The sequence below is a fragment of the Gallinula chloropus genome (genome assembly GCF_964237585.1).
Source record: "Gallinula chloropus genome assembly, chromosome: 1".
Classification (NCBI taxonomy): domain Eukaryota; kingdom Metazoa; phylum Chordata; class Aves; order Gruiformes; family Rallidae; genus Gallinula; species Gallinula chloropus.
The window spans coordinates 81,784,411-81,808,738 of NC_140085.1; the positions used below are offsets into that span (position 1 = coordinate 81,784,411).

The 24,328-nt window shown below is 49.2% G+C and overlaps 1 protein-coding gene across 1 annotated transcript in view; it reads right to left on the reverse strand.

Moving 5' to 3' along the window:
• Positions 1–1,626: 1,626 nt before the first annotated feature.
• Positions 1,627–24,328, reverse strand: part of WNT5B (Wnt family member 5B) — a 74,664-nt gene continuing 51,962 nt past the window's right edge. Inside the window, exons 2-5 of the mRNA XM_084264973.1 lie at positions 17,980–18,125; positions 17,000–17,247; positions 10,211–10,503; positions 1,627–2,183 (exon numbers count right to left, since the gene is read on the reverse strand). Coding sequence (XP_084121099.1) covers positions 1,725–2,183; positions 10,211–10,503; positions 17,000–17,247; positions 17,980–18,125 — 1,146 coding nt within the window. The 3' untranslated portion in view covers positions 1,627–1,724. The remainder of the gene's footprint in view (positions 2,184–10,210; positions 10,504–16,999; positions 17,248–17,979; positions 18,126–24,328) is intronic.

A 24,328-nucleotide genomic window follows, 5' to 3' on the forward strand; every position in this document is an offset into this window, starting at 1 on the left:
CATATTGGTTTAAAAAAAACAACAGCTCCTAATTATTAAACATAATTTTTCTTCCTTATGCTTTTCTGGACTCCTCAAATATTTGAAGTATGAAAGTTACATATAAATTCTTCTCTGGTGGTTGAAATGGTGGAATCTGTCAAACTGCAACACTTTATAAGAAACAGCGGTTTAATATAAAAATAATAATCTTCACAACCAGCTCTTTGCTTATTGGCATATTTCGCGCATTTTAAAATTTACAGTAAAACAAACCAAACCAACACCCTTGGAATGTCAGTAACAAAGGGGACATATATTAGCAAACTCCTGTATTTGGGGCACTGGCTTCTCTTGATTGTTCTAACTGCAAATGAACTCTGCAGATGCTGAGAGGCACAGGAAATATCTTGTGCTAGAAACAGCATTTGTTCCCTGCTTTATGAATTGGATTCTACCAAAATCCCAATGTGGTAAGACTGATTAGCAGACTTTGGTAATGCCTTCTGCCCTACTACAATTTTATTATACTCTTTTATTACCAAGGGAAAACACAGAAAATACTTCCATCGGTCAACATACGCCCACATTCTGAGCGAAAACGTTATCTGTGGTTAGCTGGTGGCCCCTGGACTCTGAAATATGGAGCAGCAAAATATAAAACACCCCACCAAAAGAATAAAACAAACCCACACATATATACAAGTAACAGAAGGGAAGAAATGTCATTGAGGGGTGTTTAATATTAGAGACAAACTATACATCTGGGATGGTGGTGAGAAGGACTTAATAGAGCTGAATGAGGTGACCACCTGCATCCACTTCAAAAAGGAGAACTGGCAGTGGTACGATGAGTGCTTATGCAGTCATGCTTGTGTGTGCGTGTGCAATAGTTGTTTCTACTGACAAAACACGAAGTATACTGCACCTTTGCAAACATCCCTGGGCATTGTTAGCTCCTCTATAACTGACAGATTAAGTTTCATCGTGGAATTAAAGAAAAGAAAGAAAAAGTCTCCCTCACGCACACAACCATTTAGTCCGAGCTGGACAGGTTTCCCCAGCCCAGGGTGCTGACTTCACGAGGACCACCAGGCTATGCACTGGTCACGCACAGGTCACAGCTTCCTTCCTCACAACTGCAGACTGTAAACCTTCCTCGGCCACATTGTGGTCTGTGCAGCAGCCAGGAATGGTTTACAGGACTCTGGAATTTAAGTGATATTATTGTAGAGGAGCCTTAGCTAACCTTCCCTCTAATGTGACAAAGCCCTTTTAAAGAATCAGTTCCAAATTCCCCAGTGTGTTTAGTGGGGTGGCAGGGTTTGAAACTCAGATAACTGGGGCTCACTCATGCCTGGCTGTAATTTCAGATGTGTAGTAACTATGCAAAATGCTGATATTTACCAGTGACAGAGTGGAAAGACTCCACTCTTCTCCCTCTCGCCTGCTTTGTTCCTGCAATGAAATAACCTATACTTGTGTGCAGTGGGGAGTTCACTTTGTCAGTACCTCCTCTGGCTCTTCACCCTGACTGAAACATCCAAGGGGAGATGCACCCAAAGACAAACTCCCCACCAGAACTGAAGGAATGGCAAACCAGGTGGCCTGATGGGGGGAAATTTCAAAACCAAAATGTCTCTTAAATAAGCTTCTTTAATTATTATCATCTGTTTATTTATACAAATATAAAATATATTTATATAGATTTATATAATATAGATTTGTTGCTTTGGTGGCTCTTTTCATTTACAGACGTACTGGTCGACGATCTCTGTGCACTTTTTACACTTGACATAACAGCACCAATGGAACTTGCAGTGGCAACGCTCCACCTGGACGCTCTTGAACTGGTCGTAACCCCGTCCGCAGCACATCAGCTCACACCCATCCATGCCCTCTGAGGTCTTGTTGCACAGTCGGCCCTGGGTGCCCAGCGAGCCAGTGGTCTCATTGCGCAGGCAATAGTCCGGGCTGGGGTCGACGTAGACCAGGTCCTCTTGTGTCGGCATGTTGAAACGGTTGTTCACCAGCTCCAGTTTGCCCTTGCGGCTGATCCTCATGGCAGCGGCGCTGTCATACTTCTCCTTCAGCAGGTCGCCCACTTTGCGGAAGTCAGCCAGCTGCAACCAGCAGGTCTTGAGGCTGCAGGAGCCCGACACGCCATGGCACTTGCAGGCCACGTCCGCCAGCTTGTACACGGCCTGCGGGAAAAGGAGTGCAATCAGGCAGAGCGGTGTTTATTCCTGCTGCACTGGCAGCTGGCTTGATTACAATGAATTCATCATGTTTTCATAATTGCTTTGATTATCACCCGATTTCTGTTGCTCTGCCCTTCAGAAGAGACAAAAGTCTCCTGTTGCAATTGCTGAGCTCTTGTTCCCTAATTTTTTCTGTTTCTGATCACATTGCCTCCAAACATGACTTCCCCACCTCACCTTCTTTTCCCTTGGCAGATTTCTGACTTGCCACTGTGGCCGAGGGTGGGAAAGAGGGAAAGGATGAGTCCTCTCCATGTGGACTCTGGACATTCCTCCAGCCCCATAGGCCACATTGTATGTTTTTCCCTCCAGAGCTGTGAAAAGGGAACGCCTGTGAACCTGCCTGTTCCCCAACACCCATACCAGGAAACGATGCTATCATTTCAGGGATACACCTGCATCCTTTTGACATAAATCCACAGACCAACACCCTTTCCCTCCCTCTCTGCTGAGAGGAGCTCGTTCAGGAGCAGTGTCCAGAGGTTGCATCGCTTTCCAGAGAGGAGCAAAGAGGGGAGTTGGTGGTGGTGAGAAAGATGAAGACCCCTATACTGGAAGAGCTGGTGCTGGCTCTTGTTAACCAGGCACCCTCCAGGAAGAGCAGGGCTGAACCGCAAGCCTGCGCCATCTTGTGTCCAGACACTTCCCTGCACTAACAGGACCCGGCCCTGCCGAAGGGCCTACATTTCAAACGGCAAACGCCAAGCTTTCGGCGCCGTCCTTTCCGAGATGCTTTTAGCGATGTTTTCAGGAGCCTGCGGGGGCTGCAGGTGCATCGTACCCCTTGGACAAACAGCCTGGAACATTTAGGCCGGTGACCGTTAAACCCTGCACAGAGCAAGCACACGGTGTGAAGGATAATGCTGGTTATTCTCTACTTCCCCACACTAACTGGGAGAGAAAAACACTGAAAAGTATTCTAGAATTATCACTCAAAAGAAACCAAAAATGTAGGTTGGGTTTCTTCTTGCTATAATTTCAGAGACAGGTACAAAGCTGCATACTACATGAGATCCCGTCAGCAGTCACTGACAGGAGTTTGCAAAGTGAAGAGCTGGCATCCCCCTGCCATCAGAACTGTGCTGTGCTACAGCAGCTTACCCCCACACCGTGCTCCTCATGCTCTTACTGTCAGGCTCACATCTGTTCTCCCGTGGCCAACATGCACCCTGCGTGATTGTAAGGCAGTGCCTCTGCCAGATCCCACCGTCTCAAGCCAAGCTGCTTGGCATTGGTTGCAAAATTACTAGCTCCTGTATCTGGTGGGGGAGATCAAGGGGTATGAAAGAAAAGTAGGATATCCTGAAGGAGACAACTGTATGTCTTCTAGTTAGGTTGTCACCTAAGAAAGCAGACAAACACTGAGCTTTCTTTTCTGCCTCACACAGAAAAAAGCTCCCCAGCTTCACCTGCTGAGGACATGATTAAGGCAACTGAGCATGCTGCAAGCAAAACCTTCTGCCTACAACTACATTCTGGACCAGCAGTGAGAGGTCAGAGTTCTCCTACAACAAATGGTAACTCCTGGTCTAACTAACGTCTAATGTTTTTGACAGCTAAAGATTCAATTTGGCTTAATGGTTAAATCACATGGAGGCTGATCCAGCTCCCAAGAAAGTCAATGGAGTGAGTACTTAAAACAGAGAAGCTTTAGTTCTGCTCCTCGGAGCTCAATTTACTGAGGCAGTGCTTCACAGCACAGTGTAACAGCTACAGGCTGGGACTTAAGCTCTTGTATTGGATTGAACTACAACTGTGGAGGACCAACCACACCGTTACTTAAGGATTCCTGCTGTACTATAACCAGACAGAGCTACAGCTGAATTTCCCGAGCCCCAGACACTTACTATATCCTCAACTGCACTGCCAGCCTGCTCATTATAAGCTTGTGTTAGCACTTTTTGGTTATGGTTCTGTCAAATCCCAGGCCACTCGTGCCTCCCTTGCCCTTGCATGTGTTTTTATAAAGTATTATGATTCTTCCTAATCCTGGGCTTTGTTCCTTTAGAAAAACACTGCAACTCGATCCCTCTCAGTTAATGTCATGGGACTGAGTTCACTCTGACTTGGCTCGAAGCAAATGATGCTCAAAACATCTGGCCCATGTGGGTAGTAGCTGTGCTGGGGAATACGAATGCTACCAGTTACCATAGGTAAGCATGGCGCCACTCAGCCCCCCGCAGCTCCCAGTATCCACGTCCCATGGAGGTAACCGCAGCTTTAGCCACTAAATGGCTCTCTCCCTCTCCCCCTTTGCTGCCCGGGTGGGGAGAAAGCAGAGGAAATTGGAGAATTCCTCTCTGACCGGGCTCAGGTCAAGGTAAAGAATAACAGACCCCACATGCAGTTCTGAGGACTGAGTCTGATCGATGGCCATGCCACTTAAACAGGTTGAAAACACCTCTAATGGAAAGGCTTAAAGCTCCTTCCCATAAGCCCAAGTTCTCTTCCGATTCTTTTCTTGCAAGAATGGGAACGGGAAGAGAATTAATGGGGAATTCCTATGTGGTCAATTAGCCAGACCCCCTTCCAGGCTCCTCTGGCACTGCCTGGAGTGACTGATGACTGAGCCCTGCCATATGCCGACTGGGTAAACAGCGCGGAAGGACTGACTGCCACAGTACACCAGACAGGGCAACAGATAAGGAAGGGGGGGAAATAAGAGAGGCTAATGGAGGCCAATTGGAAGAAAAAGACAGATGGAAGGAGAAGACATACTGAGATAACAGCCAAAGACAAACAAACAAGGGCAATAAAGCCAGGAGCCACCACCACAAGAACTCCAATGTGGAACTAAGGGGTGATGGGGTCAGGACTGCCTGAAAGACAAAAGACCTCTAGTCCCCTCCCATCCCTCTCAGCTACTTCTGAGAACCACAGAGAGCAGGGACAATCTTCTTTCTTGCCACCAGAGCTCCTCAGGATTCAAGGAGAACTTTCTCACCCAGAGGAAAGCATAGTGAAGGCACGTGCCAAAAGTCTGCCTAGAAACCAGAAGGTACCAGCTGAAGCACTGGCTGGGAAACCGAGGTGAGGCAGTACCTGGGGTGGCACCTGGTGATCACTTGGCTGTGCTCACTGCTGTGTCTCCAGCACTCCTTTCTTTCAGCACCAGCTTTCAGGAGTATAGAGTTACATGCACACCTTCCTACTTCCAAATCCAGAATCTCAGAAGCTTAGGAATGCAGGACTAGACGGGACCTCCTCAGTTATTAAGCATGATCTCTTGCTATTGTAGGCACCGCTTCAAATAATATTTTCCTTAAATGTATAGAGTGCCCTTTTAAAAGCAATTAGGTTTTCAGCCACCATTATTCTGATCACTATTCCAATGATAAAATATCTTTTTCTAATTCCCTGCCTAAACGTATTCACTTTATGCCCATTTGCTACTGTGCCAAATTGGCCTTCTGCTTAAAAAGTACTTTTCCTTCCCTATTATTTCTCCCACTAACACAGACATCAGTCATATCCTCTCTCAACTTTCACTTTGCTAGGCTAAACATGGCAAGCTCTTCTAGCCCACTTTCTTAAGAAAAAGATTCCTATCCCTTGGGTCAGTCATAACAAGCCTTTTCTAGTCTGAGGTCATTTTGCTTGGAAACATGAGAACATACAATATTTTGGGCCCTTGTGAGAGCTTAATACAATGGCATCAGTATTCCCCCACGTTTTATGAAAATACTTTCCCTAGTACATTATAGGATATTTACCACCTTCTAAGCCACATTACATCTCCAGTCATCTGCCACTGACTGCTGCCACCAGTTCTTTTCTACTCATTTCCTAATGACTAAAAATCTTTTCCATACAAGCCTTCAAATGATGGCCTTAATGTTGTTTTATCGGGTGTCATTAGCTGCTGCACGAAATCTGTATTCTCCTCTGAATTCATACTACCTGCCTCATTTGCATCATTAGCAAATTTCATCAGCCCATTCCTAGTCTTGTGTTGATGCTGAGAAACAAAAATACTAAGTGTTGGTCTTGAGGTGAGTCCCTGAAGAACTTGGCTGATTAAGCTCTGTTGAGATTTCACACAACTTACCGACATCTTCCCCTGAACCAGTTTCCTGTTCATCTCATAGCTGCTGCATTTTTCCTTAACTTTCACAAGTAGCCAAACATTTCTAATGTGGGAAATACTTTAAATGTCTCACAGAAGTTCAGTTGAATGACTCCTATTTTGCTTTTTAGAAAATCAGTGATGTTCTGTATGATTGTGTGATCAATCTTTAAGATACTCTTCCCAAATTATTTCCCATTTTGCTTCTTCCTCTGAAATACCCTTTCTTTCCCCTGTGTCCTCCTGTAAATGCTGCCAAGGTCATGCTGCCTGTGCTGCCAGGTGCCAGCTCTTTCAGAGTGCCAGGAAAGAAAGTGGGTGCTCTCTGTGACCTTGTCACCTTGGTGATGATAATTTCCATTTCCAGCCTTCCTCCTTTGCTCCCGTGCTAATATATTTCTAAGAGCCAAGAGGAAAGGCTGCCCTGTGCTATCCAAATACCATCCTGACCAGACAACTCTGGAACCTGTTGCAATGCCACCTCAGAGCCATCCCAGGTCTCATTTCCAGATCCTTTCACATTCATCTCCTTTCCCAAGTCCTGCATCTCCATTCCTCACTACCACAAAATCCTCATCCATTCAACCCATCTCAAAGCCCCAGTCTCTGTTACTCCAGAGCCCAAGCCTTGCTGCCACTTGACTCCCATCTGCATTATTTGACCCAAACTTTCCTCCATCAGCCCCATCTACACCACCCCACCTATCCCAGATCTGATGAACCAAACTTCAGTAAACTCTGTCTACCTTATTTGAAGATGACAGCTGCCTCCTCATGTCTTCTTCACTCACACAGGTTGCCAGCACCATTGGCCACTGCTTATAGTGACAGACCTTGCCTGCCCCTAGGACACTCGGCCTGGCTTCTCCAAAAAAGCAGAGTCCCAAGAGAATTTAAAACATCCATGCTAACAGTACTTACTCCCCTAGACAGAAGTGTTGAGGACAGAAAAAGACTTCTTAATTGTGTAGCAGACATCAGGTACTCTTCCCCACCAGCCATGTCCCCCATCCTTGAGTTGAAAACCCAAGTAAAACACTTGTTTACTTTGGAGACAGAAACTACTCTGCCATTGATTAGCTGTCTCCTTTTTTCCTATCTTCTCCAATTTACAAAATAAAACCCCCCAACTTCCATTGTTTGTTTTACTACCCTTTGTAAGGTCTGACTTGGTGTGCTATTTTTTCTTTTACTGTTCTCACTTCATCTTTGCACTTCTTGACCTCTAAGACAGAACTCTTCATTATTTATTTGCTATCAGTTCTTTTTTTCCCCGTTCTTCGTAGGCTCTCGGTCTATTCCTAACAGCTTCTCTGTGGTAGTTATTCATTCAGCGAGGTCTGGATATTCTTCCTACAAGCTTTTTCCTCTTGCTTGGCATGCAGAATTGTAATGGCTTTAGCATCTCTGACTTGAAAAAGTTCCAGACCTCCTCCACATTGAGTTCCTCGGCTGAGTTTACTAACTGGCTCCCTTAGTTTATCAGTTTGTTCTTTTAAATCCACAAGCTTGATTACACACTGGTTTATACTTCCATTCAAATTAAATTAAAATTACTTTTGTTCATTTAAACTCAGGTTATTTTCTATAGCCATCTGTGCTTCACACTCTACAAAACCCAAGCCTGAAATAACGTTGCTCTTGCTGCCCCCTTTGGAAAACTTTTGTCCAGGGTCCTGTGTTAACTGGTGACAGGAATCATCTTGAGAGCTTGTATGCAGAGTCCAAAGATGCACAAGAACTGTACCATTCCAAGCGCAATTTAAACAACTTTCAGCGCTGTAGTAAAGGCAGGACGCAATCACTTTTAGCTGTGTCCTTAAAGCAGGACAAAAGCTTTCTTCCATCTAAAACCACATCACCCGAAATCACAGCTCAGTGAGTCCCTTGTGGTAACAAGAGTAGCGAGACAGTAACTTTACCCATGCTGTGGAACATGTATCTTCCGACCTGATCTTCTAATACAGTTGTTACTACAGTTCAGCTGGCGCCTCAAACTTTTGGCCATATTCTGTCTCTGGATCCCTCAAGGCAATAGGACTGGCTCTTAAAAAGCCTCATAACATATTCACTCCCTATTTCAGGCAGGGTATTTATTTGTAGTAGTCCAAGTTCATGACTCCAGACATGTAAGATGTTCAAAGCCAGTAATGCAGAGAAGAATGACACTTTCAGGCTACTACTCCGTAGAGGAATGCTTCCCCCACCCCCCGATTTCTAAGCAAATGTCTCTGTCCTTCCAAGCCAGAAACAAAAAACAACCCGAAACCAACACCCACTGAGCTCTACAGCTTTCCAGGCCACAGTTTTGAACCTACTCCAAATTTACTCCAATTTGATTTTGCAAAAGAAACATGGAGTACTTGCGATGCTTTAACCTGACACATCGATCTCACTATCAAAAAAAACAAAACAAAACAAAACAAAACAAACAAACAAAAAACAAAACAAAAACAAACAAACAAACAAACAAAAAAAAACACCCAAACCCAAACCAGAGCAAATCTTCTTTGGTGGCAAGCTGAAGCTGAAATTACATGGAGACAAGATAGACATGTGTGGGAAAGGGAAAGATAATTCAGTAACAATCGGGAGAAAGAAAGAGCAGAAAACTGATAGGGAAACTAAGGATATTGTTAACAATGTGAAAAAGAGCAAGGCTAAGTATGCTTAATAGGATTTCTTAATATGCATTAGAAATAAAATTAACCTTAGGAAAGCTCAAAGGGAAGAATTATAAAAGTTTTAAACACCCTGTGGAAAAGGCACAGACATTCAGGTAAGAGTATTCCTGTTCTACATTTGGAAAGAAGCAGGGTTACACAGTTGCCCTGCATATGAATGATACTACACCTTCCAGGCTATTAATCTCAGACAAAGGAGTTGTGTAAAAAGCAAACGTGCATACACTGGACATGTACAAAGGCAGCAACTTCACCTACATTTGCAGCATCAGCGAGACCAATACTAGAACCCAGCATGTCATTTGGATATCCAGTTTCTTAACGGTTGTGGGAAAACTGGAAAGGGTACAACTGAAGTGACATGGAAATGACTTGATGGGTAAGGAGAACATCTGAGAGTCTTCAGTGCTCAAGTTACATTTGTCAAGAAAGGGTGCTGAATAAATTAGACTAGATAAATATGTCTACACAGAAGAAATTCTGATTGCTAGGGGGTTTTCTGTCTCGCTGTAAAAGTCAGAAAAAGAGCTGATCGGAAGCTGACGCCAGATAAATTCAAACGATAATGAGGCCCAGTGTTAAAAGTGGGTGATTAATGATGGTAGCACCCTACGAAGGGAAGTGATGGATTCTCTGTCCCCAGGGGTCAGCAGATCAAAACTCTTCATCTTCTCAGAAAATGTCTGTCAGCTAGACCCAAATTAATTTTTTTGCCCACTACCAAGGTAACTGAGCAAGGAGTAAGTTTCAGAGGTGGTCAGGAAGCCTGATTCGGTGTTTACTTCTAGCCAAAAATCTGTACAAGGGCAGAAGAGAACTCCACATGCCAACAGATCCTTCTTTTCACCAACAGCCTGTCACTTTGGCAGCTCTGGGAAGCCAGTTTCTGAGACAAAAAACCTTGAAAGTGGGCCACGACAGCACCTAGTTTATTTGGAAAGGGCTTACATATCTGCACACGTGTGCCATACAGTATCTCAACAGACCCGAAAACTCACCAGCTTTAACCAGCAACAGAAGCCTGCCATTAAAACTGGAATATGATATTGTCAGTATTGCCTATAATACGCACAAAAATGCAGAAAATGTGGCCATACACTGTCACGGGGACATCACTGGATTATCCTTCATCAAGCCTCCAAGTAATTTGATAGCTAGAGCTATCTCTAGCCTTCTGCATCTGCCTCTGAGAAAGAGGAAAGGGTCAACATGGCTCTTACCCTGCGGCCAGCCTCGTTGTTCTGCAAGTTCATCAGCATGCGAGCCTGCTCCTCCGAACCTCTCACATAGTTCTTCTCCCTCTCCTTGGCATCCACAAACTCCTTGGCAAAACGGTATCCGTACTCCACGTTATCCCCGCAGCCACCCCACAGCCAGTCTCGGGGTAAGTCCTTGGGCCGGGCGGTCCGGCTGCAGCCACAGCTGGAGAGCTCCCCTTCACGGCAAGCCCGGCTGATGGCGTTCACCACCCCGGCAGCGCTGACGGCGTAGGTGAAAGCAGTCTCTCGGCTACCTGAGTGAGGGACAGAAGCAGCAAGTTAACGAGAGGCAGACCTCACTTAACGAACGCAACGCGCAGCAAGGAGCAAGCGAACGGGCTCCAGACAGTAGGGCATGGCACGCTCTGAGAAGGTGCGCAGGTGTAAGTTGGAGAAAGGAATGGGGTGGCCAAGTGCCATGGTACCACCCCGTTCTGGTTGAGGGGGCACTGCCACAACACATGCTTGCATCCCATTTTTGTTTTATTTCACAGCAACAGCTCCAGTCGATGGACTGTCCAGAGCTGGCAGTTTCTGTGTAACCAAACCCAAACCCGATTTTCTGACACACAGAGAAGGGGCTGATGCTCCTGCTGTCACAAGGAGGAATATTCTTCATGAATTTGTAGGTGCTGCTCCTCTGTGGTTATTATTTTTAGTATCCTAGTGTTTGACCATTTAAGAGCCCTGAAAACTCCAGGCCTTGCCTGAAAGAAACAGCAACACCGTACGCAGGAACTGCTCATCCTCCTTCCCCTTAGATCAACTTTTCAGTGTCCTCTCATTTTAACCTGGAGAAAACTCTCAAGCAGCAAGAGGGTCATTAATTTGCTGAAAACAATCACTGAGAATGACTAACAATGATGGGTCCATGCAAGAGGGGCATTCTGGTTGAGCCAGATACCAGGTGTCACTCTGGAAGGGTTTTAAATCTTTTTTTTTAATTTTTTTTTTTTTTTTTTAATTTCATTGTCCAGTCTTCATGGGCACCTCAGCTCATCAAGCTTGTTTTGGTTTACATAAGGTCTGCTGAGAATTGTTTCGAGATAAACTGGAGGAAACCCATTTTTACCCAAAAACATCACGGCAGAGGCTCTCTCCGTGCCTACAGAACTGTAGTGCAAGTAAAACTTTCCCATGCAGACAATAACAAATGAAAAGACTTTCCATTAGCAGGTTTACTAGAGACTGCCCTGCTTGGAGCGGACTCTCTATACCGCTTAGGGTCCGAGCCAAGCAGCTGGATCAGGTCTCCAGCTATGTATTCCTGGCAGCGATTCAGCCCTAACTTGACCGGGGCACCAACGCAGCCAGAACAGCACATGAGGCCAAGCATACTGCACTAGCAGAGTGCTGTGGGTCTGAAAGGGGGTGAATAGAGAGGGATGGGGAGGAGAAGGAAGCAATCCACACCTGCACTCTCACCACATGGTGTAATAAATAGCTAAACCCACACCTTCAAAGCCATTGCATGCATCACCAAACTCTCAGGTAATAAAGAGAACGACTGCTAAAGCTTCAGTGGAATCAGCAAGCTGATTGTGAAGAGCCACTTACACCAAACCCCAGCCAAGAGGAGACCCTCTAATTCTCAAGCAAATTTGAATGACTTCAGAAGGCAGATCCTCCAAGAACAGCTTGTCACCAGCCCACAAAACTCTCAGTGCCAGCTCCCTCAGCAGGATTGAGCTGATGCTTTTGGTATGCCCTTGTTCCAATTTGCATGTGCTGACAATCTGTAATTAATAGCAGCTTATCACCAGCTTAGCGGTAATGACCCAAGACAAAGGCAAGGCTGTGAATGGCATCCACCTTGCAGAGAGCAACTTGTATTCCCACCCCCCAAATGAGAGTTGTACACTAAGGGCTTCTGCTCTAGAGTACAAGGGTGAGAAAATGCTCTGGGACACATAATGTAGGAGGGAGGGCCCTACTAGCAGGTCAAATCTGCCTGATTACCAAGAGGTAAACGGGAGTGATTCCTACTTAAGATGATTCGGCTGAAACTAGCACACAGGGGAACTGTCACCAACCAAACTCAAGCTTTAACTCATCCAGCTTGTTTTGCGTGTTATGAGTGTTTTGAGGTAATGACCCAACGTTCCGTTCTGCCCCTACCAATCTGTGCCTGCATGGCGAGATCCCTGTGGGTACACCAGCCCTCCCCTGCCCCCCCCCCCCCCCCCCCCCCCCCCCCATTAAGCAGAACACTCCCTGCACCTACAGAGATTAAAGCACCTACAAGGAAAAGGGCCTCCCAGCCTTACAGCCTGCGTGGCTCTGGGTGCTTAGCACCCTTGGGGCTCGATCAGGATGCCTGTACTCAAAGCACAGGCTGCAGCCCCACTTTGGCTGTCCATAACTTCTAACCACCTCTGCGTTTTGGATGTAGGGGTGCAACAGTGCAATATGTGGCCCCTGGATCTGCTCGAGGGCAACTGGAGGCTGCTGAGGGTGGTGGTGGTGGTGGGAGAGGCTGGAACAAGGTGCAGTGGGTTTGCTTTATTTTTGCCTTGCTGCCCACAAAGCCAAACTAACAGCGGCACTGGCTAGAGGTCGGTTTGGAAGGCTGGGGCTTGGTTTGGGAGGCAGGATGGGATGCGTGCGTGAAACCCTGTGCGGGTACAAAGCAAATCTGTAGCTGGCAGCTGTGGGCTTATACATCCTAAAACCGGGATTTTGCTCATCGTCTCAGAGTTCACCCCGGTTCCACACCACTGCCCTGCCATGAAAACAGACCGGGGTGTTACTCCCCAGATTTGTGGGGAAACACGCACAGAGGTTACAGCGGCGGTTGGGCATTAAAACCCCCCTTCTGCCCTCTCACACGCCTCTGCCGAGCCCTCCCGAGCCGCAGGCTCCCCGGGGTGCCGTGCCCAGGGCAGCCCATGCCGCGGGCTGCGGTCCCCGGGAGGCTCTGCCCGCCGGCGCGGAGCTCCGCGGAGCTCTGCTGCCCTCCTGTGCCCGCTGGCCACCCGCCGCCGGGACGGGGAGCCCCGGGGCTGCGGCAGCTTTCGCAGGGCACGGCGGGTCAGGGTGAGCTGCGCCCAGCGAGGCGTCGGTCCCTGCGGCGTGCTTTTCCGGAGCTGCAAAGAGAAGGGAACGGGGGAGTAACTGGCCCCAGCGGAGAGACTGGCTGGCACAAAGCTGACAGAAATATGTCGCTCTAACTTTTTTTGATGACAACGTTTGTTTCAACTGATTTTTTTTATATTTTTTTTTTTTTGTTTTAAAGCATTTCGAGGTTTGTCCATCTCAGGGAAAGTGGGGGAAAATACGTCTCTGTTTTCTCTTTGTTCTCTTCTTTTATGACTCTTTTTTTTTCTTTTTTCTTTTTTTTTTTTTTTTTTACTTTTTGCATTTGAAAAGGCAAACTAGATAAGATCTGTGGCTACAGAAATGACTGGACTAACCTGGAAACCCCAGCCTTGCGTTTAGGATTATCCTCCCCTGAGGAAACTCTAACAGGACATGTTTGGGTGCTCTGTCCTCTTCCTCAGAAATGCAAAAGAAAGGAATGTCTCTGCCATGTAATGTATAGATACAGATGTATGTATACACACGTAATCTAACGTCTGTATTGACAGAACAAGAAGAAACTTCAGAAGGATAATTGTTGCACATCACCAGATATCATTACTGAATAAACCACATTTAAAGGGTAAGAGCAATTCTAATGACAACACAAAGAAGAAGAAAAACAGTGTTAAAGAGCAGCCTGTTTCAGTGCTGTGGATGCCTCTACAAAAGCTTTCTATCATTGGACTGCCTCACCTCTATGCAATGCACAAAATGAAGGTGTAATGATTAAACACAGACCGACCGGGTCTCCCGTTTCTGAGCTCAGCCAAGTTCTGTGAGGGGGAAAGGAAACTAATCTTCCAGGTTTCTGAGTGAACGCTCTCCAGAGGCTCTCCCAGGTTTTGGACTTGGCCAGGGCAGGATCCCCTCCCCTCTCACAATCTAGAGCAGCTCAAGAAATCATGTAATATATGCCATGCCTACACGGGTGGGTGGGCAGCTGAGGGTTGCTGGAACACTGTATACCTTCTGAGTCCTTCTTATCTCATTTTCTCCAATCTCCACACCACTCTGGCATGCCTCTGCACTCTTGCAGATATTCTGGTCTCCAGACCTTTCTCGTGCCATTGGCACAGCATACAGAAAAAAGGGCTGTGGTCCAGAATTGGGGCTTGGTGGTTGAAAACAGGAGACAGACACACTGTACGAACCCAGGGAAGAATGACTCTATAACTGACACGACCTGAGAAACTGAAAGGCTTTGTTTTCTTCCCCAGAGTCAAAAACCAAAACGATGAGCAGTGCCTCACTACAAAGTAAGTGAAAGCAGAAGGCAGAACTAAGAGAAAGGCAGCATCCTCCTCCACAGCAGCTTCTCACTGATGTAGACAACAGCAATGAATCATCAAAGACCCAGTAACACCCCAGGCCACCTCTGGTGACATTATTGTGACTTCTCTTCTATGCTGTCTTGTGCTGGACTACAGACAACTGACTGTGCTCTAACTGAGCTGGGTGCAACTCAGAAGTCACCTCACAGACACTGCCATCAGCAAATTTCTACTAGAGATGCAACATTACTCCTAGCAAACAAATGCACGCACACGCAAGCCTAAACAACAGCATCAGGACTACTAGACATAACCATATCACCCCCTTCCTCATCAAACCTCAAATCTAGTCCCAATCTGAACAGTAGGAATCTTTCCTCTTCCACCATCCACTCTAGTCCCTTCTTCCTGTACACTCTCTGACCCTCCATTGACTGCCTTTCATCCTCTGTCTCTGATCTCTGCTTTTTCTTAGTTCACCCTTACTTCTTTTCTACATGTGTGGTCTCACCAACTGGATCAACCTGGGGCTGTAGAAAGGTACTGAAGAGGAAGAAGTTTGCTCCAGAAGGGGAAATTCCCATTTTTTGTCCCTGAGGAGTCACTAGGATCTCTCTGGGGATCTGAAATTTAACCTGCTCTTGAGGGAGTTGGGGCTCTTCAGCCTGGAGAAGAAAAGGCTCCAGAGAGACCCCTTAGACCACACTTCCAATACCTAAAGGGGCCTAGCCTACCAGAAAAGCTGGAAAGGGGCTATTCACAAGGGCAGGTATCAATAGGACAATACTTAACGGCTTTAGGTCAAAGGGAAGATTTAGATAGATATTAGGAAGAAATTCTTCACTGAGGGTGGGTGAGGTCCTGGAACAGGCTGCCCAGAGAAGCTGTGGCTGCCCCCTCCCTGCCAGTGTTCAAGGCCAGGTTGGATGGGGCTCTGGGCAACCTGGGCTACTAGAGGGTGTCCCTGCCCAAGGCAGAGGGGGATTGGAACAAGGTGGTCTTTGAGGTCCCTTCCAGCCCAAATCATTCCATAAGTTTACACAGGAGGGAAGGACACAGAAAGGGAGAGATGGAGGCCTATTTTCTGTCCTTCCCCTTCAGTGGCTGAAATTTCGGTTTTCGTACCCTGGAGCACAAGTTTAAATAATCTGGGATTGCATGCAACCTCATCTGGCCTCCACCCTTGCCATCAGAAAGTGAGAGATCAATGATGCACAGATGCCTTGGACATGTGTCAGGAGCTAAAAGTATGTTTCAGGAAACAGCATTTCCCAGGGGAGCACCCCAGAGAAATGGGAATTTGTTGCAGTATGAGCTGGGCAGAAAGGGAAGAATTAGAACGTCTGTGGTGGGCTGAATTAGTGATTCAGAAAGGTTGAGTGACACAGGCAAAAGTGTCCCTAAAATTCTCCAGGATGACACGTAAGAACGTCAGGATCAAATGGAAGGGGTCACAGGACTTGGTAACCCTGGTGCCCTATCACCCTGACGCCCCAGAGGTATTACAGATGCACCTCTTGGTGTCCTGCTGCCTTTGCGGGTTTTTGGGTGTGAAGCCGAAACGGTGCAAGCAACCCTGGGGGTGCAGGAGCTGCTGGTCTCTTTCTATCCCTTGCTGCTTGCTTTCCCTGACCTTACAGCCGAGAAGCAGCGCTGGTTCTGAATTCTTCAGTGTAAACGATGGGCTTTGAGGTTGGGAAACAAAACCTGAGGTTGGAGAGTGAGTTTGTGTGTGTGCCGAAAGCGGCTGTTTTAACACCTTTTCTTTATTGTCCTGGCTGTCGGGCACATCAAACCAAGCCCGGATTTCTCAGTTTCTTGCCATCAGATGATTGCATTTCAAAAGGAGCTGGGACAATGTAGCTAGGTCACACCTCAATTCAAGTGCAGCGATGGCCTGTCAATGTGCCTCTTACAGCCAGCGGGGCAGGAATTATAAAAATCTCTTAGGTTTCCACAGAAAGCGGCAGAGCAGGGAGGGGGGGAAATCCCATGCCAGGGGAGACCGTATTTCCCGAATCTCAGGGCCGCATTCCCGGTCCGAAGGCACTCCAGATGCTGGGAATGATAACATGAGTCCATTGTTCCTGGCCCCATCTTCTTTCCTCCCTACTTTTAAACCAGCACACTAAAGAAAAGCACACACACGCACCCGACCTTCCCGTTCCCCCCTCCCCCCAAAATAAAGCGTGTCCCCGTCCCCCCTGCTGCAGCTCAGGTGCGGGCAGCACTCGGGCAGCGCCAGCACACCAGGGAATGGAAAAGCTCATTAGAGGCAGTTTTAGAAGCGGTGCTAATGGGGCTCATCGCTCCCGCGCGTGGACCTGAAGAAGGGGAAGAAGCTGCCCGGGGACAGCCGGCCTGCGCCCGGCACCTGCCCCGCACCGGGGGCTCCTACCTATTTTCATGACCCGCCCAAAGACAGAGGTGTTGTCCACCGTGCTGCAGTTCCACCGCCGCTGCCGAAACTGGTACTGGCACTCCTTGATGGCACTGCGGGCCCCTTCCCCGATGAACACCATGTGCTCCTGGTAGAGCTGGCAGAGCTTGCGCTGCCCGGGGGAGAGCCCCGGCAGCTGGCTGCACACCGGCTGAGCGCCGATGATGTACATCTCAGGTCTCTGGATGGGGTTCATGGCCAAAGACCTACGATGAGAAAAACATCCAAGGGAGTCTGGAGGGGGCCCCCTCCGCGAAACGCCCGGCACCTTTCCCCGCCAGCCCAGCCCAGCCCCGCTCCCAAAGCTCGGGCGCATTTCTCATGTCAGCTGCCTCCCTCTACGGCTCTGCCAGATGCGAGGCTTTTCCAGGGCTCTAGCAGGAGAAACACAGCTCGTTTGTAACCTGAGTTTAAACACAGAGGACACCCGGGATGGGGAGGGGGCAGACAGAAAGCTCAGCACTTTCTCTGCAACAGAAGAAAGTGAGCTGCTTTTTTACAGACCGCCAGCGAGCGATGCCTGCCTTCGAGCCGGGCTGTTTTCCGCTCTTTAGGGGAAGGGGCTCCGCGGCTGCTCCCTGGGCTTTTGGCATCGGGTAGGAAACCTTACCCACCCTCTCCTTGCGCTTTCCCCCACATCCTAAATCCCGGGCGGCGTTTCAGCGAGCCCAGAACGCCTGCAGGAGAGGGGCTGCGCCCTACGTCCCGTCCCGTTCCCCACCCCCCCACCCCCTAAAATTGGCCGGGGACGGTGGGAAAGGGGAAACCTGGAAAGAAGCGAGCTGCCGGGAAAGAAGCCCGGGAGCCAGGAAAGTTCCCGCGGAGAGCGCAGGACAGCTGCCCCGCTCCCGCTCCGCCGCCCGCCCCGGGACGGTCCCCAGCCCCCGGCCCGCGGCGGCGGACAAAGGCGCCGCCGGCTCCCCTGCGCCCTCACTCACCACCAGGAGTTGGCGTCGGCCACCGGCGAGGTGCAGCTGCAGAGTAGCGCGGCGGCGAGGGCCAACCTCGGCCCGGTCATGGTGGGCTGCGGGCGGCGGCGGCGCTGGGGCAGCCCCCACGGAGCCGGCCGCCGGGACGGGGCGCCCTGCGGAGAAGCACCGAGGAAAAGCCCTGGAGCGGGGCCTGCGTGCGGCGGGGGCGCGGCGAGCATAGCCCGGCTGCGGCTGCCGCCCCCTCCCACCCCGCCTCCGCCGCCCCCCGCAGGACCCTCCCCCGGCCGCCGCCTCCCGGGGGCTCCGGCGGCAGCCCTGCCTCCCGCCCGCCCTCGGCCCGGGGGCAGGGGCCACGCTGCCGGGGCTCCGCCGACACCGACGGAGCCTCCCTGTCCCGCCCGGGGGCAGAGGGGAGACGTCTGGGGGTCTGGCCTCGCCTTCAGGGGCGCTGGGAGGGACCCCCGGAGCCTCCGGGCCGCCCCCGGCTTGGTCGGTCACTGTTCATGCGCCCCCCGGTCCGCCGGTGCCCCCGCGGGCCGTGCGTGGCGTGGAGCCCCGCGGCCGCAGGTGTGCGGGGATCCGGCGGGGCACATCAAAGCATCGCGCTGGCCCCGTTGCCTTTGTAATGCAGGGCCGGCTCGGAAATGAGCTGCCCCCTCCCCAAAACGGCCTCCAGAAGGGCCCCCACGCCAGGGCCCCAGCCCCGCGCCCCGGGCGGGGGGTCTGCGAGGCGAGGCGAGGCTCGGCTGGGCTGCCGGAGACGAGCGCAGACAGGGCTGGCACCAGAGCCTAATGGCTTTTACGGGTTGGGGAGGTGGACAGGAGAAAAGCTTCAAAGGCTCCTCTTGTCCAAACACCTCCCTCTCTTGCCTCGACCCACCGAGAACCTCAAAGGCGGGGGCAATCTGGCAGCTCAGCCCTTTCCCCACACCAGGCACTCTCAGAAAGCAAACAGGCATCCTGGACCCGCGGGGGTACCTGTAACAAACGCTCCTCGCACCCTGTCTCCCTCAAGCTGAAGGGAAATGGCCACCTTATCACACCACCGCATCACCGACCGCTGCTACTGCCTCCATCTCTACATGGCCTCCCGCTGCGCTGCCCTACCCTGCACCACGCTCCCCACCTCTCTACCACGGGCAAATGCCCCACCCCACCTCACTGACCCAAACCTCCTCACCAAGCCTGGCGTCATGTCCCTCAGCCCCAACCTTGCCCCAGTGGCAGCTCCCCAAACACGGGCTGAACATGCGGGTCCCCTCCAGCAACTCCCAGGTTGTGGCCACAGCGTACGTGGCTCAAGACCTGCAAGTACCCAGCCTTTCGCTTTGCCTCATGAGCAGTGCCTGAGACATGAATCACCGAACTCGGCTGCTCAGACCGCCGAAGTATATTTTCTATCGAATTCCTCACGCCTTCCACGGTGGACTTGCTGTGTTTGTTTGCAGCACGCTTCGCTTCCTCCCCCATCCAGATGTGCTGTACCTGCAGCTGGTGGCCCATCTCACCTGGCAGGCAGATGTGGGGCTGCGAGTGCCAGAATTAGCCTCAGGACAAAAAAGCCTTGTGTGACCCAGAACCTTGGTGGGAGGGGAGTTTTACTGCTCGGGCACAGCAGGACCCATGTCTGAAGAAAACAGGGTGACTTTATTCACATCTTCTATATCCTCCCTTTTCCTCTTCCCACAGCCCCAAGCGTGACAGAGGGATGGTGAGGTGTATGTGTGTGTAGCCACGCATACATGTTTTGGGTCTGTTTCTATAGGGAATAGACAGAATGGAAAGTTTATCTCCCGGAGTCTGGGGAGGAAGGAAGTTGTGTATGGATGAATGGCTTTTCCATGACAAACAATGAGTCTGCACAGACATGGTGTGATGTCACCTAAAGAATTTCCAAGCCAGCCTCAGATACAGAAAACCTTCTTGTTGGCAGAGATGAGAGCCCCACCTTTCCACCTCACCACAGCGAGAAGGAAGAACTAGGACAGGGGGCAAGAAAAAGCTGTCTCACAGGCATACGAGGCATGTGCCACGTAAATAGATGACACGATGGGAGAGGTGCATCTCCAAGCTTTGCCCTCACTGAGTCTCCTCATGGATTCTGAGAAAGGAGTAAACCATGACGAGCTGCCCTGGTGCCTTTCCCAGCCAGGAATGTGAGGCGGCACCAGCCGATGAGACACTTCCACAAACACGGGTGATGTCAGTGCCTGTGTTCATGTGAGCTTCTCCGAGCGCATGTGTGGGGCATGCGTATGTGGCGCTGGACCCGTGGTCCACCTCCAGCACGGTGGCGTTGTGGAAACAACAAATTTTCCAGCTGGTAAAGTCTGGGAGATGCTCACATGAAGCTGGGTTAAGAAGCACATGGCATTAATTAAATATTTTGTATCAAGTATTAATATACAAAGGCAGCTGATGCTGAACAGCAATGTGTTGTGAATACTGCTAGTAGCAACCTGACTGCTACAAGCACAAGGAAGGCTTGAAAAACAAGACAGAAAAATTGCCATACAGGATAAGATCACTTCTCCAGCCACACTAGGATCCCGTCAAAGGTGCCAACGAAAGGGGATGCTTCGGCAGGAAAGGCCTGAAACTCCAAATTCAACCTAAATTCTGCTGCTGGCAGGAGCAACTGCCATTGAGTTGAGGTGTGAATTATGGAAGTGAGCCCCTTTTAAGGTCCTGGAAATAATTTCTTTACTGGCTGTATTCATAACTTCAGATAAAGTGATAATGGCAGGTGAGGCATTGTTGGAGGGATTTAGCCTCAGCCAACAACTTCCAGACCAAAAGCTGAAAGGCACTTGGACAGTGGTCCAAAGAATACTGTCTATCCCCCTTCCTTCCATCTGTTTCTTCTTGCAACCAAGATCTTGAAAGCAAGCTTTTGATTTTGTTCCCCACAACTCAAGTGACTCCTACTTGCATCCCAAACCATCCCTCCCACGGCACAGCCCACTCATACCAACTCACACCACTCTTGTAACAGGAAGGGGCAGTAGAAAGAACCTGAAACTGAGGGTTGCTCTTGCTTCGTATGGAAAAGGTCCCATCCCACCCCTTTTAGTGGGCCCGGCTCACCAAGATGTCAGCAGTGAACCCATGCTGTATTCCAAGTGCCGATGCTTTTACCCAGAGTGCTAAGGATCACCTGGGCCAAATAGGGAGCTGTCACATGAAAACAGGACATGGCTCTCAACATTCAGATTATAGGTCTAATGATCCCTTCAAAGGTCTAGCTGCTTGCTTCTTGGAGGGAAAAGCAGCGGCAGCAAGCCCGCGCCTTCAGAAAGCCCTGGCATTCTCCTGCATTCAACAGTCTGCTGCCCTAGGCAACTGTATACTGTGTTGCCTGGCTGCCTAAAATTAGTACCTGTGTTTGCCTTTGTTCGATTTTCAGAGGTGACAACTGTGCACGAAGCACAAATTTACACATCAAGTTTCCCAAGTCAGGGCGGAGCAGCTGGAGAGCTCTCACTGCTTCCCCCACACCGTCCCTGCCGCGCTTGCTGGAGAAAAGCTGCAAGGCTCTGAGAAAGAAGGGGAGGTCATGTCCATGAGATCATCTGCAAACATTTGGCAGACCGTAAAAAAAGCTGAACCCCGTCTGGAAGACAGCCCTGATGAACTAGAAATGGAGTTACTCATGCAAACTCCTTGTCCTACTCTCACTGTTTTCCAAAAATTTGGGATGTCCCCAAGTGCGACACAGATATTTATCAAGCGCTGAAAGAAAATGTACGTCTCTTTCCACCTAACTTCAGTGACCCTCTTTTTCTGCATCTTGTCCAGTTTCTCCTGGTCTGGGAAGAACTGGAAGACATTCTTGATCAAGAGCCTCTTTCAAGTTCCTGTTTATTCTTGCAGCTTGACTGTGGTTCAATGTTGTTTTTAATGCCTTCCAACGTCCAGTGCATCCAGAAACATTTATTGCTCTCTCTGATATACTTACTCAAGATGGGAAAAATATTCACTGAAGTAGAGTCTCCCCTACTTAAGCAGCCTGTAGCGCTGCATTACCCACGAAGGAGGGTTACAAGTGCTGCCTGAAAGGGGATCCCTGCCCTGTGATTCCATGTCTGGCTCCTGCCGGTGGATGGCACCAAGAGATGTACCGTAATGTCCTGTTCTGTGTCTGCACCTGGCAGCCAGGCTCAGCTGTAACCACAGTTCTTGCTAAGACTTTGGGAACATCATTAAGTTGCACACCTGCCCGTTCAGCCCAACTAGTTTTAGAGGGAGTGGAGATTTTTTTTAAAAAAAAAAAAGTCCCTTGAAGCTCCACTGCAGCCCTCACACAGAAACCTCAGTCACCTTTTATCCCACCACCCCCACTCACTTCGTGCTGTGCTGACCAGTCCTGCTCTCAGCACCGTACCACCATACTGCTGTACCGGTGTCAACCTACTCAGATCTAGATGTATTATGTTATTTCTATTCAGATTATTAAACAGCATCTGGAGGCACCTCCATAGGTCCGTGTCCAAGCTTGGGTGTTTGAGAAGGTGTAATAAAAATTTCCCAAAGTATCCCTGCACATCAACCCTTCATGTCCAGCTCTTGTCTTGACACTGCCTTGCCTCGTTGAACTGTTACATGCTCTCTGTCTGTGCTGGAAGGACAGATTATTCCTGCCTATGTCCTGCTTGTTTCTTTCGGTACTTACATGCTCGGTTTTATCTCCTGATGTGCTCATGCGCTACCTTTTTCTGCATCTCATCACCTGTCACCCCTGCTGACAGATCCAAACTTCCTTTCACCACTACCTTGCTCTTTCATTTTTCCATGACTCCCCTGGCCAATGACATCCAGTCTCACTGTCACCAGGGCATGTTGGTCAGCAAATGCCAAGATATACCTGCCAGTCTCAGCAGACTCAGCGGCAGCTGTCTCTGAAGGGCCTCATCAAGGAGGGCAAGAATGGAGGAAGGTTGCAAGTAAAGCAGAAGTACTAGAAAACAAGAGAGGCCAGATACTAAATAATTTCATCATTTAAAACCAGAATAGGTAAAAAGGATTGTGACTCTATGCATAACACAGCTTCTCATTAGCGAAAGATACAGAACATACGTAAATTCTTATGAACGTGGTCATTTATGCCACAGTATTTCACATGACAGGCAATGAGCTCACATGGAACAAGACCATCTCACACGCTACAAAAAAAGGGAACAAAGTCTTAAGGATAAACTCAGACATGACCCTCCCCATCCTCACTGAAGTGATTCAATGGTAGCTGTACTCTTACATCAGATTAAATCCCAGTGTTGAGCCAACCTGGTCTGCTGAGACCAGGTGTCCCAAAGAAAAGCACAGGAGACTCAGCAGAAGCTGTGCGTGCTGAAACAAAATTGATTTCCAATTTTTTAAATCAAGAAGGAAGCAACATAGAACCATCCCTGCAGGTACGCAGCTGCCTGGAAACTTTGTGTATTTCTGACATCCCCAGGAACAGATCCAGGCCATCCAAGTTCCCTTTTCCAGGGTAAGTCTATCTGTATGCTGGAGACCTCAGTCCAGAGCCGGAGACCTGAACCAGGAAACGTCTGGCCTTAATTTTGCACTTCTTGTTCCCACAGCTACTAGAATACCAGGGTTTCTGGGGCTGCCGCAAAGCATCCTTATTCACAAACTGAAACCTCCTTAGCATCCTTTCTATACATGGACAGACCCTCTAAGAAGGGTTAGATCTGCTTCGCTGTGTGCAGTCATAACCTAAAGAGTCACCATATTCATATATTTGAAAAAAGTACCAAGCATTGTTTGCTGGTGACTGTTCCGTGGCTGACTTAACACGCCCACAGTATTACAGCTTCCTTGCCAATCAGGCACCCCATTTCCTTAATTTGCACTAACAGAAATTGCTAGCGCGAATTCTAAATTTTCTTCTTCAGCCCCCCTGCACAGTCCCCCTCCAAGGAGCCACAGGAACTCAGGGTGAAACACAAGCCCAGGCAGGGCTAGGAAGCCCATGCTCCTGCTCCACAACATTGGCAGGTTTCCAGGGATGAAAGACTCCAATCCTTAAGGCCATCTAGCCAACACCTTCCCCAAGTGTTAAGTTTACACGGAGGATTAACTATCCTAGAGGGGAATAAAACATGAAGAAAGTGAAAGGAAGAAAGCGCATCCCTCCTTTATTTGTTTTCCAGGGGCCAACCCCGGGAGCTGGTTTGTTACCTGCCGTAGCTGAGCGCGGCACGGACCCCTCAAGCAGTCATAGGAGGGCAGCCCTCGTCCTGCCAGAGAGCTGACGCTGGCTGCGGGATTTGCATGAGAACTCTGGACTCAGATTATGGTGGTTATGAGCACATACGTCATCCCTTCTCGAAGATTAGGCAAGGTAACA